We start from the raw sequence: 12,756 nt of genomic DNA on the forward strand, positions 1-12,756 counted from the left end.
CTCTACAAAGACTAAATGTGACACGAGTTTGATCCACATCTTCAACTCATTTGTAATGAAGTGTGTTTAAAAGATGACCTCTGACCTGACCCTCAGTTACCATAGTAACAGAGCAAGCAGTTGCTAATAAACTATTTCCTGTGAGTAATAAACTAAATGTTCCTCCATGTGGCGCTCAGGGACTCAAAGACAAATCTCCTGTCTAGCCGCATTCAAATGTCTTAATAACACAATATAAGTAAGTCTGTGGTGTGTCTCGTTTAGACCGAAGTCAATGTGTGTGAGTTTCAATATACACACTGAAATTAAGATTTGAAGAGAGAAAGAGTTTACAGCTGTGTGAGTTAAAGAGAGAGATAATGTGAGTTTCTTTCACTCAACTGTGTCTCAGTTGTTTCTCACAGGAAGCGGTTTAATCTCACACAGAGACACTGAACCACCTAAATGAACCCCAAATCCAGCATAGAGAGGTTCGGTGAATGTGCTGTTGAATGTGTGTAAGTGTGTGAGTGTGTGTGTTTTAGAGACGCTGTAGAAGGACAGAGTGCCGGCCGGCCAGTCCAGATACACTCCTACTCTGTTAGAGGGATGTGAATGGGCAGATATACTCTCATTATTGTGTCTGACAGTGAAACTGTTAATAAAACAGTTCAGACTCCAGGACTTTTCATTGAGTCCAAACCCACAGTCATCACTGTGTCCTCTCCTGCAGATTCCTTTATACGTCACTGATATATCAGCCCACTTGCTCCATTCAGTCTCCCAGTAACAGCGTCCAGTCAGACTCTCTCTACACAGAACCTGAGGCCATTCATCAAATCTCTCTGGACGATCAGGAAACGGCTGCTCCTCTTCCACACGTGTCATTTTACTGTTCCTCTCAGACAGAGCGAGACGAGTGTTTGCCGTGTTTAAATCCAGGGTGAGATCACATGCATCTGAACACAAGAAGAGAGATTATAACTTTTATAACGCAACAAAACAACGATTAAGACTAAGTGTGTGACCTACATTTCTTTAGTCCTTTTGTAGTTCTGAACTTTCCGCCATGATCCAGACTATGAAAACAAGATGTCACAGTCAATTTACATAATAATGATTTTATATAAAAAAATAAAAGTGGGAATTACATTGAAAATTATTCTATCATCTCAATGCTCATGTAAGACTGAACTGAACTTATAATGAACATGTTAATAATGACTTAAATTTTGCTCTGTTCGTCACACAAAGTTATCGCATATCTTTAGAAGACCTGGAATATACACTCTGAAAACTGCTGGGTTGTTTCAACCCAACTTTGGGTCAAATATGGACAAACCAAGTCGTTGGGTTAAATTTTTAAATTACATTTTTAACACAAGGTTTGGGTTTGTCAATATTTGACCCAAAATTAGGTTAAAACAACCCAGCATTTTTTAGAGTGTAGTGAACTATATCTCCAAACTCAGGTCGATGTCTCTTCTGATGAGGATCATTTGAGATCCTCTGTTTGTCTTCCAGCATTTGATATAGTTCCTGATTCACAGCCTTTATCATTAGATAAGACCCTGAAGCCTTAAGCTACAGACTCACCTTTACATTCACTGATCATTTGTGTCTTTATCCTTTCATTTGTGCAAGTGTATTAATCAATAACTGATATTAATCTTCTAACTGATCTGCTTTATTCAGCATCATGAGGTCAATTCTTCATCATTCCTTCTCATTTAGACTGATCTCTGTCTGTATCTTGGATCTGTTTTTGCTTCATGTCTCTGACAGCAATGAGAATTTACTTTCTAGAGCAACAACAAGCTTTGAATTTATGTTTTGTGATCAGAGACATGAGTGTGTTTCTCAGATGCTGCTGCTATGAGTCACAAGCAGCTGTTGATCTTCTGAATCAAGATCATCTTCAGTCACAGAGTTCAAGACACGTCCTTATTTTACTCTGCAGTATATATGTGTGCAGGGATCATGTACAGAGTTTCCAATGACTTTATAATGCACACATGTCCAAACACACATGACAGGATGATTGTTAGTGTTGAACATACTTGAGTTTGTCCAGTCTGTAGTTTGGATCAGAGAGCAGATTGACTAATGATTGTCCTGGGTGATTGTAGCTCAGATCCAGCTCTCTCAGGTGTGAGGGGTTTGAACTCAGAGCTGAAGCCAGAAAACAACAGCCTCTCTCTGTCACCATACAACCAGACAATCTAAACACACACACACACACACACACACAGTCAAATATATTTGATCAGTTTTAGTGTCTTGAAAGTAAAAAAAAAACATTTGGCAATGTAGTTTAATTTGGATATGGGGAAAATTACCAAATCAGCTGTCTTTACACAGTTAAGGTGGAACAAGCTACATGTACATCTGGCATGGCATTTGTTTATGTACAAAGACTGTTTAATGCTGCTCAAATGTGGCATAAATGTATTTATTATTAATAACTGAATAATGCTATGAAATGAATTTAATTTTAAATACAAAGTATATGAATTATGAATAAATTATCAAAAAGCACAATCATGACAATTTAAGATGACAGCTAGATTTAATTTAATCATGACAACTACACTCACCGGCCACTTTATTAGGTACCCTATGCTAGTAACGGGTTGGAACCCCTTTTGCCTTCAGAACTGCCTCAATTCTTCGTGGCATAGATTCAACAAGGTGCTGGAAGCATTCCTCAGGGAGTTTGGTCCATATTGACATGATGGCATCACACAGTTGCCGCAGATTTGTCGGCTGCACATCCATGATGCGAATCTCCCGTTCCACCACATCCCGAAGATGCTCTATTGGGTTGAGATCTGGTGACTGTGGAGGCCATTTTAGTACAGTGAACTCATTGTCATGTTCAAGAAACCAATTTGAAATGATTAGAGCTTTGTGACATGGTGGAAGTAGCCATGGACAATGATCCAAGATGGCGCCGAGGCAGGGCGCCGTAGCAAGAGCTCTCATTTGTGCTGTTTGTTTTATGTTTGTTTTTATCTTTGATGCACTTGCCACTTTAAGCTATGGCCGCGAGAAACTTTTGAGGATTCGCGAGGAAGTGTGTGGACTCTCATATGTTAATATTGATCTGAGGTGTGCCGATTTTGAAGCGTGCCCCATTCGAGGCAAGCGAGGCCAGGAGTCGGGACACGGAGGTCGCGAGCACAGTGAAAAGGCCGGGAGCAGGCGTCGCTACACTCGCCGCTCATCTGAGCCCCTGAGTGGGGGTATCAGCACAGGCGACCAACGGCGGAGGCGCAGACACCGTGGGAAGCGAGGGGGGCTGCTTGTGAGGCTGTCAGTCGCGGATCCCGTTGCCGTCTATCTACTTGGCAAACGTCCAATCACTGCCGAACAAGACGGACGACCTGTTGAGCCGCATTAAGATCCAGCGCGAGGCCCGGGACTGCTCCGTGTTCTGTCTGACGGAGACGTGGCTGCACAGTGGCGTACCAGACTCTTCTTTCCAGCCGCCGGGCTTCTCCGTTCACCGTTTGGACAGGGTGAAAGAGCGCACCGGGAAATCGAAGGGTGGAGGTGTGTGTTTTTTAATTAACAAACTTTGGTGCACGGATTGTGTCATCGTGAACAAAACCTGCAACGCTAACTTGGAATGTCTTATTTTAAAATGCCGCCCCTTTTATCTCCCACGGGAGTTTTCGGTAATGCTCCTGTGTGGTGTTTACATACATCCGCGGGTGGACATTTCGGTTGCCTTGCGGGAGCTAAGTGATATTGTACACAAATTTGAGAACTCCTATGCTAATGCTGTGGTCATAGTAGCCGGTGATTTTAATAAGAGTAACTTCAAAACTGTTTTTCCTAACTACTATCAGCATGTTAAACAACCAACTAGAGGAGCACATATCCTGGATCACTGTTACAGTAATGTAAAATCTGCTTATAAATCTAGTCTCAGACCAGCCTTTGGAAAATCAGATCATTCCTCTGTGTTACTTCTTCCTGTATATATACAAAGGAGTAAACAACTAAAACCTTCATCATGTACTGTTCAGTGCTGGACGAAGGAGAGTGAAATGACATTACAGGGATGTTTTGATGCTACTGATTGGTCTGTGTTCCATTCAGACATAAATATAAACCGTATGTATGTACGTGTACGCGTATGTATGTGTGTGTATAAATATAAATATAAATATAAACCGGCTGGTTGAAGCGAGCACACAGGAAGAAACCGGCTCAACACGTAGGCTATAGAACCTAGCGAACGTGTTAGGTGTCGCCCAACCCGCAGCTCTACAGATATCTGTCAGCGAGGCGCCGTGTGCTAGCGCCCAAGAAGAAGCGACACCCCTAGTGGAGTGGGCTCTCAACCCGGGCGGACAAGGCACGCCTTGGGCTTCGTAAGCCAAGGCGATGGCATCCACTATCCAGTGGGCCATCCTCTGCTTGGAGACAGCCTTTCCCTTCTGCTGGCCTCCGTAACAGACGAAGAGCTGATCTGAGGTCCTGAGGCTTTGCGTTCTGTCCACGTACAAACGCAGAGCGCGGACGGGACAGAGAAAAGCCAGGGCTGGGTCTGCCTCCTCCAAAGGCAGCGCTTGCAGGTTCACCACCTGGTCCCGGAAGGGAGTGGTAGGAACCTTGGGCACGTATCCGGGCCGGGGTCTCAGGATCACGTGAGAGTTATCCGGGCCGAATTCCAGGCACGATTCGTCGACCGAAAATGCATGTAGGTCCCCTACCCTCTTGATAGAGGCCAATGCAACCAGGAGAACTGTCTTACAGGACAAGATTTTTAACTCAGCTGATTGCAGAGGCTCAAAGGGTGGACTCTGAAGAGCCGAAAGGACCAGAGACAAATCCCAAGAGGGTATAGAGAGTGGGCGAGGAGGATTCAGTCTCCTCGCTCCCCTCAGGAACCTAACGATCAGGTCGTGCTTCCCCAAGGACTTACCATCAACAGCATCGTGATGAGCGGCAATAGCGGCCACGTACACTTTAAGGGTGGAGGGAGACAGCCTTCGCTCCAACCCATCTTGCAGGAAGGAAAGCACGGCTCTGATCGAGCATGATCGGGGGTTCTCCTCGTGAGAAGAACACCATTCAACGAATAGGTTCCACTTCAATGCATAGAGGCGCCTCGTAGAGGGGGCTCTAGCGGAAGTGATGGTGTCAACTACCGCTGGGGGTAGGTCACCTAGAACCTCCGCGTCCCGTCCAGGGACCAGACATGAAGCTTCCAGAGGTCTGGACGCGGGTGCCACAGGGTGCCCCGTCTCTGAGAGAGCAGGTCCTCTCTCAGAGGGATGGGCCAGGGAGGGGCTGTCGCGAGGAGCACTAGTTCCGGGAACCAGGTCCGGTTGGGCCAATACGGCGCAACTAACAAGACCTGCTCCTCGTCCTCTCTGACTTTGCACAAAGTCTGTGCCAGAAGGCTCACTGGGGGAAACGCATACTTGCGAAGACCCCGGGGCCAGCTGTGTGCCAGAGCATCCGTGCCGAGGGTCCCCTCGGTCAGGGAATAGAACAACTGGCAGTGAGACGTGTCCGGGGCGGCAAACAGATCTATCTGTGCGGTCCCGAAGCGCCTGAAGATCAGCTGGACCACCTGGGGATGGAGTCGCCATTCTCCCGGTAGCACCTGCTGCCGTGAGAGCTCGTCGGCTGCACGGTTGAGCAGGCCCGGAATGTAAACGGCACGAAGCGACCTCAGATGCTTCTGACTCCAAAGGAGGAGATGGCGGGCGAGTTGTGACATGCGGCGGGAGCGTAGACCACCCTGACGGTTGATGTACGCAACAGTCGCAGTGTTGTCCGTACGGACCAGTACATGCTTGCCTTGTAGCGACGTTTTGAAGCGGCCCAGCGCAAGATGTACTGCTAACAACTCGAGGCAGTTGATGTGCCAATGCAGTTGAGGCCCCGTCCACAGACCTGAAGCTGCATGCCCGTTGTACGTGGCCCCCCAGCCGGTGGTAGAGGCATCCGTGGAGACCACAGAGTGCCTGGACACTTGTTCTAGGGGAACACCTGCCCGCAGGAACGAAGGGTCCGACCACAAGCTGAGAGTTTGGCGACAGTGCGGGGTTACTGGAACCCGGCACGAACCGCTCTGCCACGCCCATCTCGGGACTCGATCGTGAAGCCAGTGTTGGAGCGGTCTCATATGAAGCAATCCGAGCGGCGTTACCGCGGCTGCAGATGCCATATGCCCCAGGAGCCTCTGAAACAGTTTCAGTGGTGCCGCTGTTCTGCGTCTGAGCGTACTCACGCAGTTCAACACTGACTGGACGCGGGCCTCAGTGAGACGCGCTGTCATGTTGATCGAGTCCAACTCCATACCGAGAAAAGAGATCCTCTGCCCGGGGGTGAGTTTGCTCTTCTCCCAGTTGACCCGAAGCCCTAGGTGGCTGAGGTGACTGAGCACCAAATCCCTGTGTTCGCACAACTGCTCTCTCGACTGGGCGAGAATAAGCCAGTCGTCGAGATAGTTGAGAATGCGAACACCACGCTCGCACATGGGAGCAATGGCCGCCTCCGCAACTTTCGTGAAGACGCGGGGCGACAGGGCCAGCCCGAAGGGTAAGACTTTGTACTGATATGCCCGTCCCTCGAACGCAAAGCGAAGAAACGGTCTGTGTCGAGGGAGAATCGAGACATGAAAGTACGCGTCCTTCAGGTCGATCGCTGCAAACCAATCTTGGGGACGGATGCATTTGAAAATGCGTTTCTGCGTAAGCATCTTGAATGGTAGCCTGTGAAGGGACCGATTCAGGACGCGCAGGTCCAAGATTGGCCGTAACCCACCTCCTTTCTTGGGTACAATGAAGTACGGGCTGTAGAAGCCGGTCTTCATATCGGCTGGAGGGACCGGCTCGATTGCGTCCTTCGCCAGTAGGACTGCAATCTCCGCTCTGAGAACAGGGGCACTGTCCGCCAGAACACGGGTGAACAGGATGCCCCTGAAAACAGGGGGGCGCCGGGCGAACTGAATCGCATAGCCGAGTCTGACAGTACGGATGAGCCAGCGAGACGGACTGGGAAGCGTTAGCCAAGCTCCCAGAGACCGAGCAAGCGGGACCAACGGCACCACAGACGTACCCGGAGTGGGGCAGCGTGACGGAATGCAGGGACCCGACTCGGGCGGCATAGCGGCCCGGAGTGGGGTCTGAACGTGTGGTGCAAGACGTACCTGCTTCCGTCGGAGGGCAGAGTGAGTGTGCGGAGGCGATAGTGCGTCCAGGACACAGCCACTGCTGCCCGCTGGCGATGGAAGAGGGGCTCGGGAGTGACAAGGCATAGCGTCGTCGACTGCCAAGCGCGCCCTCTTGGGGCCCAGAGGTTTCAGAAATTGCTCTTTCTTTGAAAAGGTGGGTACCACTGACCCGTGGGTCAGTGGCGGAACAAAAAGAAAAGGAAACAAAGGATTCTCCACCCGGCCCTCCACCGGGGGAAGGAGTGGCACGTCCGCCATCTCCTGAAGAGCAACTTGATCCACCTCTGGGCCGCCCGTCTCAGGGATGCTTGCACCGGCACTTGCCTCCTGGCTTGGCAGCGGCCTGGACGGGCGGGGTCGACTTCCTGCGGCTTGCTGCACGCTGAGGCCTGGATGATGGCTGCTGCTGGGGCCTAGCGGGAGCGGAGGACGCCGCAGGAGGCCGACCTCGGCGACGAGTAGACGGAGGAGCTGCGGCCGGCGGGCGGGGGGTAGCAGCAGAGGTCCGCCGGGGCAGGATGTGTCGGATGGCCTCCGTCTGCTTCTGTGCGGCCGAGAACTGCTGGGCAAAGCTCTCGACCGCGTCGCCGAACAACCCAACCTGGGAGAGAGGGGCATCCAGGAACCGGTACTTATCGGTGTCCCTCATGTCCGCCAGGTTGAGCCAAAGGTGGCGCTCCTGGACCACCAAGGTGGACATCGCCTGACCGACTGAACGTGCGGTTTCCTTCGTCGCCCGGAGGGCGAGGTCGGTTGCCACACGGAGCTCCCGGAAGAGCTCTGGGTCAGAACCACCCTCGTTCATGTCCATGAGCGCCTGGGCCTGGTGGACCTGCAAGAGCGCCATGGCATGAAGAGCGGAAGCAGCCTGTCCACAGGCCTTGTAAGCCCTCGCCGTTAGACCGGACGAGAACTTACAGGCCTTGGACGGGAGGCGTGGGTCACCCCGCCAGGAGGAGGCGGACGCCGGACACAACTGCATCGCGACAGCCCGCTCCACTGGGGGGATCCCCACATACCCCTTAGCTGCCCCGCCGTCGAGGGTGGCGAGGGGAGAGGAGCCACTAGGACGGCTTCGGGCACTATACGGTGCCTTCCACGTCTTAGAAAGCTCCTCATGCACCTCCGGAAAGAAAGGTACCGGGGCGGCGCACTGAGAACCAGCACGGCCCGCCCCGAGAAACCAATCGTCCAGCCGAGAAGGTTCGGGACGTGGTGGAGGATTCCACGCAAGCCCGACCTTCTCGGCGGCCCGGGAAAGCATAGCGGCCCACTCTGGATCCGGCTCGGACAACGCTACACACCCCGAAGGGGGCAACGCAGCCGAGTCGTCATCTCCATCGGGGCATAGGCGAGGGGACTGCACCTCCCTTGAGGTAAGCGAGTCTCGATCTAAGTGCTGTGATAGTCATATTCCCGCAATGGGAACATGAACTATCCACAAAAGCTGCTTCAGCGTGCCGAATGCCCAAACACGAGATGCAGCTATTGTGGCCATCTGCTGGCGCCAGGGAACGACTGCATCCAGAAACGCACAAGCGGAATGACATCTTGAAAAAGACGCAGGGTCCGCTTGTGTTGCTCTTTTAGTAAAAATAAAAAAGGAAATTGCTCTCACAGTGCTGAGGCGCCCAGGGGTAGCCACTGTGTGGACACACACACACACACACACACAAACAAAAGTGCTGTGGGAACAGCAGTTGAGAGCTGCACTGCTCGCGGCCACCGCTGATCGCGCCGTCACACCAACACTGGAACAGAGATCTTCCTCGAGTCTTCAAAGGCGTTGAATCTCAGACACACAGTCACAGGAAACTCGCGCTCCGAAATGAAAGACGGTGGGTGCTCGCGCCGCTTCCTGTTTTATACCCGCGCTGCGGGGCGGGGGCGCGTGACGCGTGCACGCACGCCAACGTTCATTGGCTTGTTCTTAGATACTCGAAGTTGATAGGGCTCCCTGAAGTGATCCCCTAACGTCGTCACGTCGACGTCACGTCGAACGTGAGCGACTGAAGGGGAACCTGCAAAACCTGTGATTATGTGAGTTAAAGGCTGTTTATGAGAATTCCTGTTTTCAATATCTCAGTATCTTCAGTTTAATATTTTTCTTTGGAGTTGCATTTACCGGTTGACATGTACAGTCACGACTGATGGATTTCAAACTGTATCTGGAAACTGGATCTAATGAAGCGCAGCCCACACAAAATACGTTGAGAGATATATGTCAAAACGTTTTTGTTTTGTTTTTCCTGAAAAACGAGAAAACCTATATAGCCTATATATAAGATGTATTCTATTCACTCACTTTGGTTTTAGGCCTAAACGGTAAATTATCAAAAGTCTTAGCAAGAAACTTGCTGTTTTCCCCCAAACTACTGCAGTTTTTTCAATTGCTTTGGCACATTTGTCGAAACAGTCCTAATATTCTTTAAACTGTGAGTTCTATTTTCACAACGGTTTGCTGAACATCAGAACTCTATCGCATAGCTCTATCACTCTCTATCAGAACACAGTAACACACAGTTGTCCTCACAGGTTACAGCACTGCAGTGTGTGTGTCATAAGGGCCCTGCACACACAATATTATTAAAGATACATATAATACATACAATTTTTATTTTATCACACTGATAATACTGTGCAGGTTTGTTTAATTTGTGCATTGATTATTTATTCTACGGTAACAACAACATATGTGTGTGTAAACAGTTTCTATAAAATGAAGTGATGACAATGAAATTAAATGAAGCTATAAGGTTCAGAGTGTGTTTCCCGCACATCATTATGACGGTGAGACTTAAATACTCACAGTTTTGAGAAGAGCACTGCTTTAAACCAAGCTTTTCCAGTAAAAAGCTTTTCCCAACAATTTCTATTTCAGATAAATGCTGTTCTTTTGAACTTTCAAAGAATAAAAGAATCCTGGAAAAAAAAATGTACACACTGTTTTCAACATTGATAATACTCAACAATGCTTATTAGCATATTAGATTTCAGATATTAGAATATTAGAATGATTTCTGAAGCATCTGAAACATTTCTCAAATTATAACATCTTGTAGGCCTACTACGGCCTAATAAAGCTTCATAATTTTTTTGTAACGGCACTATATTGTTCAGTCAACAGTTTTAAAAATAAACTTCTTTTAGAGTGAAGAACATTTTAAAAAAATCTAAAGAACATGTTCCACTATAAATAACTTTTTGTTAATAGAAAGGTTCATGGATGTTAAAGTTTCTTCATGAATCATCGATGCCAATAATGAACCTTTATTTTTAAGAGTGTCGCGCTCCTTTTGACAGAGATCATGAAAACCAGATTTGTATTTGATAATGACATTTAAGCGACGAGACCAACACGATCTCACGAAAGTGCGTAACTATACAACGAATGTTATTTCTCGTGCCATTTATACGCCAAAAATGTTTTTTTTTTTTTTTTTGCGTGCATATGCTACGCACTGAAAACGCTTGGTTAGGATTAGGGGTGCGGAGTGCGTGCGTATTACACGCCATAAAGTGCGTATCATGCACGCAAAAACTGCGTATCAAAACTATTTTTGGCGTGTAAATGGCACGAGAAATAACATTCGTCGTATAGATACGCACTTTAAGGAGATCATGATCAGATGATCCGCACACATACTGTATCTGTACAAAAAAAAAGCAGTTTTTAATGTTTTTATTTCTTACTCTATATATGTATGATCTGTAGAAGATACTGATTCTTTTAAGTTTGCTTTATTTTATTTATCAGTTCTTTGAAGACTGGTGTAGCCTAATGATGCTGCACTTTCAGCTTTTATCACAGGAATAAATTACATTTTACAAAATATTCAAATAGAAAACGTTATCTCAGATTCTCTAAACTGTTAAACATTGCTCTGTATTTTGTTAACTAAATAAAGAAAACCATGATGCTTTTGTGGGTCAATTTGAAAGGGATAGTTCATTCAAAAATAACAAATCTATGCACTCATGTTGTTTCAAAGTTGTGTGACTCTGGGCACCAATATTGGGTCAACTGGTTCCCAATGTTCTTCAGAATATCTTCTCTTCTGTTCCACAGAAAAAAGAACAGTTTTTCTGAATATTACACAACACCCCAAAGTGACACTCCTCATTCATTCAGTCTCTTTTATGTGATGACATGGAATTACAATGACGACTGACGTCATGAGATTTTGGCAGCATAAATAGTGGATCAGAATCAATCTGTGAGACAGACTGCCTGATAATAGCCTACCGTTTATTATCCAGCTTTGATCACCAGCACAATGACTGCAGCAATCGCTGAAGGATGGAGCACAGAGGCGTCTGCCACTGAGGAGGTGGAGAACATGTGCATTAAGGTAGGAGACTGAAAATCACTCTTGTAGTAAATGCAGTTTTTATTCAAACACAGCCTGATCTAGTTTGATGCTGTAAAATGTGTTGGCGAAATTATTTGTTATTTTTTAAAGAACTTTTTTACTTTGTTTTACTTTTCACTTAAAGTCACAAAACATTTCACATGAGTTTTCGGATATCTGAATGATAGACGTACCTCACTAGACCAATAAACGAAATCTATTTAAAGTAATAATATAGATATAAAATGTGCATTTGTTTATTCAGATGAAGGCAGACACAGAGAAGAAGGCTGGAGTCCATTTTGATGTTTTCATTCCTAAAACCTTTAGGTCTGAGCCAAAGTGTGGTGGACACTATCTGGTCAAGGTAAATGAGTATTTTTTGGGGTTTTTATGGATTTTTTATGGAATACTTCTGGCACAATTTGTATGTTTCCTATATCAACAAGCCAACTGTGACAGTGTGTCCTAAACGGATGTGATGTGTCCAGTAATTTTTCAGTCCTCTCTGAAAAGGTTAAGTGAATCAAGTATAAAGTTTCTCTGCATTTGTATAAGAGAAAACTTCTCAACTTTGTAGCATTGCTGGACACTCAAATTTACTCTGCAATGGTCACTGTAGCAGAACTCGTAGAAATATGATTGTTGTCATGGAAAATGAATGTGTTTAGGTCTTTATGTGAACAGGCTTTTACATGGAAGAGATCACTTAAAATTCAAGTGTGAAAATCTCTCTCTCTCTCTCTCTCTCTCTCTCTCTCTCTCTCTCTCTCTCTCTCTCTCTCTCTCTCTCTCTCTCTCTCTCTCTCTCTCTCTCTCTCTCTCTCTCTCAGGTGAAGGTCGGAGTAGATGAGTACGTTCATATTAAGGTGTGTGGAGGAGTGTTTAAAGACATTGACAAATGTCTAACTCTGAAAGAAGTCCAGTACCCTAAATCCAAAAGTCACCCTCTGGAACCCTTCGGAAAACATTCAACCGCATGCGGAAAATAGTCTGTCTGATATAATAACAGACAAAAAATGAGCTGCCAAGTATAGAGGAACTATTGAAAACTGTTTCATTCCTCAATATTAAACTCAATATTCAAACCCTCAGTGCCTGTGTCAGTGTGTTTATATGAAGATGTGAACACCACATTGAATTCACTTTACTAAACATGTTTTATGCTGAAACAATAAACATAAAAAAATGAACATAAAAAAACAGTATAACGTGTGAATGACATTG

At 46.9% G+C, this 12,756-nt stretch overlaps 1 protein-coding gene and 1 long non-coding RNA gene across 2 annotated transcripts; one reads left to right on the forward strand and one right to left on the reverse strand.

Annotated features, from left to right (window-relative positions):
- Window positions 1-245: 245 nt before the first annotated feature.
- Window positions 246-8,441, reverse strand: LOC130075794 (uncharacterized). The gene is made up of 5 exons (XM_056240559.1): window positions 7,779-8,441; window positions 7,154-7,224; window positions 2,040-2,201; window positions 1,012-1,058; window positions 246-938 (listed from the first exon to the last, which is right to left on the reverse strand). The coding sequence occupies exons 1-5, from the start codon at window positions 8,439-8,441 to the stop codon at window positions 388-390; spliced, it is 1,494 nt and encodes a 497-aa protein (XP_056096534.1). The 3' UTR covers window positions 246-387.
- A 2,960-nt stretch (window positions 8,442-11,401) lies between these two features.
- LOC130075786 (uncharacterized) lies at window positions 11,402-12,406 on the forward strand. The gene is made up of 3 exons (XR_008805576.1): window positions 11,402-11,529; window positions 11,795-11,896; window positions 12,363-12,406. It is a non-coding gene; the product is annotated as an uncharacterized LOC130075786 (long non-coding RNA).
- The last annotated feature ends 350 nt before the right edge of the window (window positions 12,407-12,756 follow it).

The sequence above is a fragment of the Rhinichthys klamathensis genome, unplaced genomic scaffold (genome assembly GCF_029890125.1).
Source record: "Rhinichthys klamathensis goyatoka isolate OS25496 unplaced genomic scaffold, OSU_Roscu_1.1 h1tg000603l_1, whole genome shotgun sequence".
NCBI lineage: Eukaryota > Metazoa > Chordata > Actinopteri > Cypriniformes > Leuciscidae > Rhinichthys > Rhinichthys klamathensis.

What these genes read in the sequence shown, in the direction of transcription:
- LOC130075794 (XM_056240559.1), bottom strand. Translation starts at nt 8,441, where the DNA reads ATGCTTTCCCGGGCCGCCGAGAAGGTCGGGCTTGCGTGGAATCCTCCA. An exon ending in TGGATGCCCCTCTCTCCCAG is followed by an intron (nt 7,225 to 7,778) that starts GTTGGGTTGTTC and finishes TTCCATCGCCAG; the next exon opens with CGGGCAGCAGTGGCTGTGTC. An exon ending in CTGCCCTCCGACGGAAGCAG is followed by an intron (nt 2,202 to 7,153) that starts GTACGTCTTGCA and finishes GTGTGTGTTTAG; the next exon opens with ATTGTCTGGTTGTATGGTGA.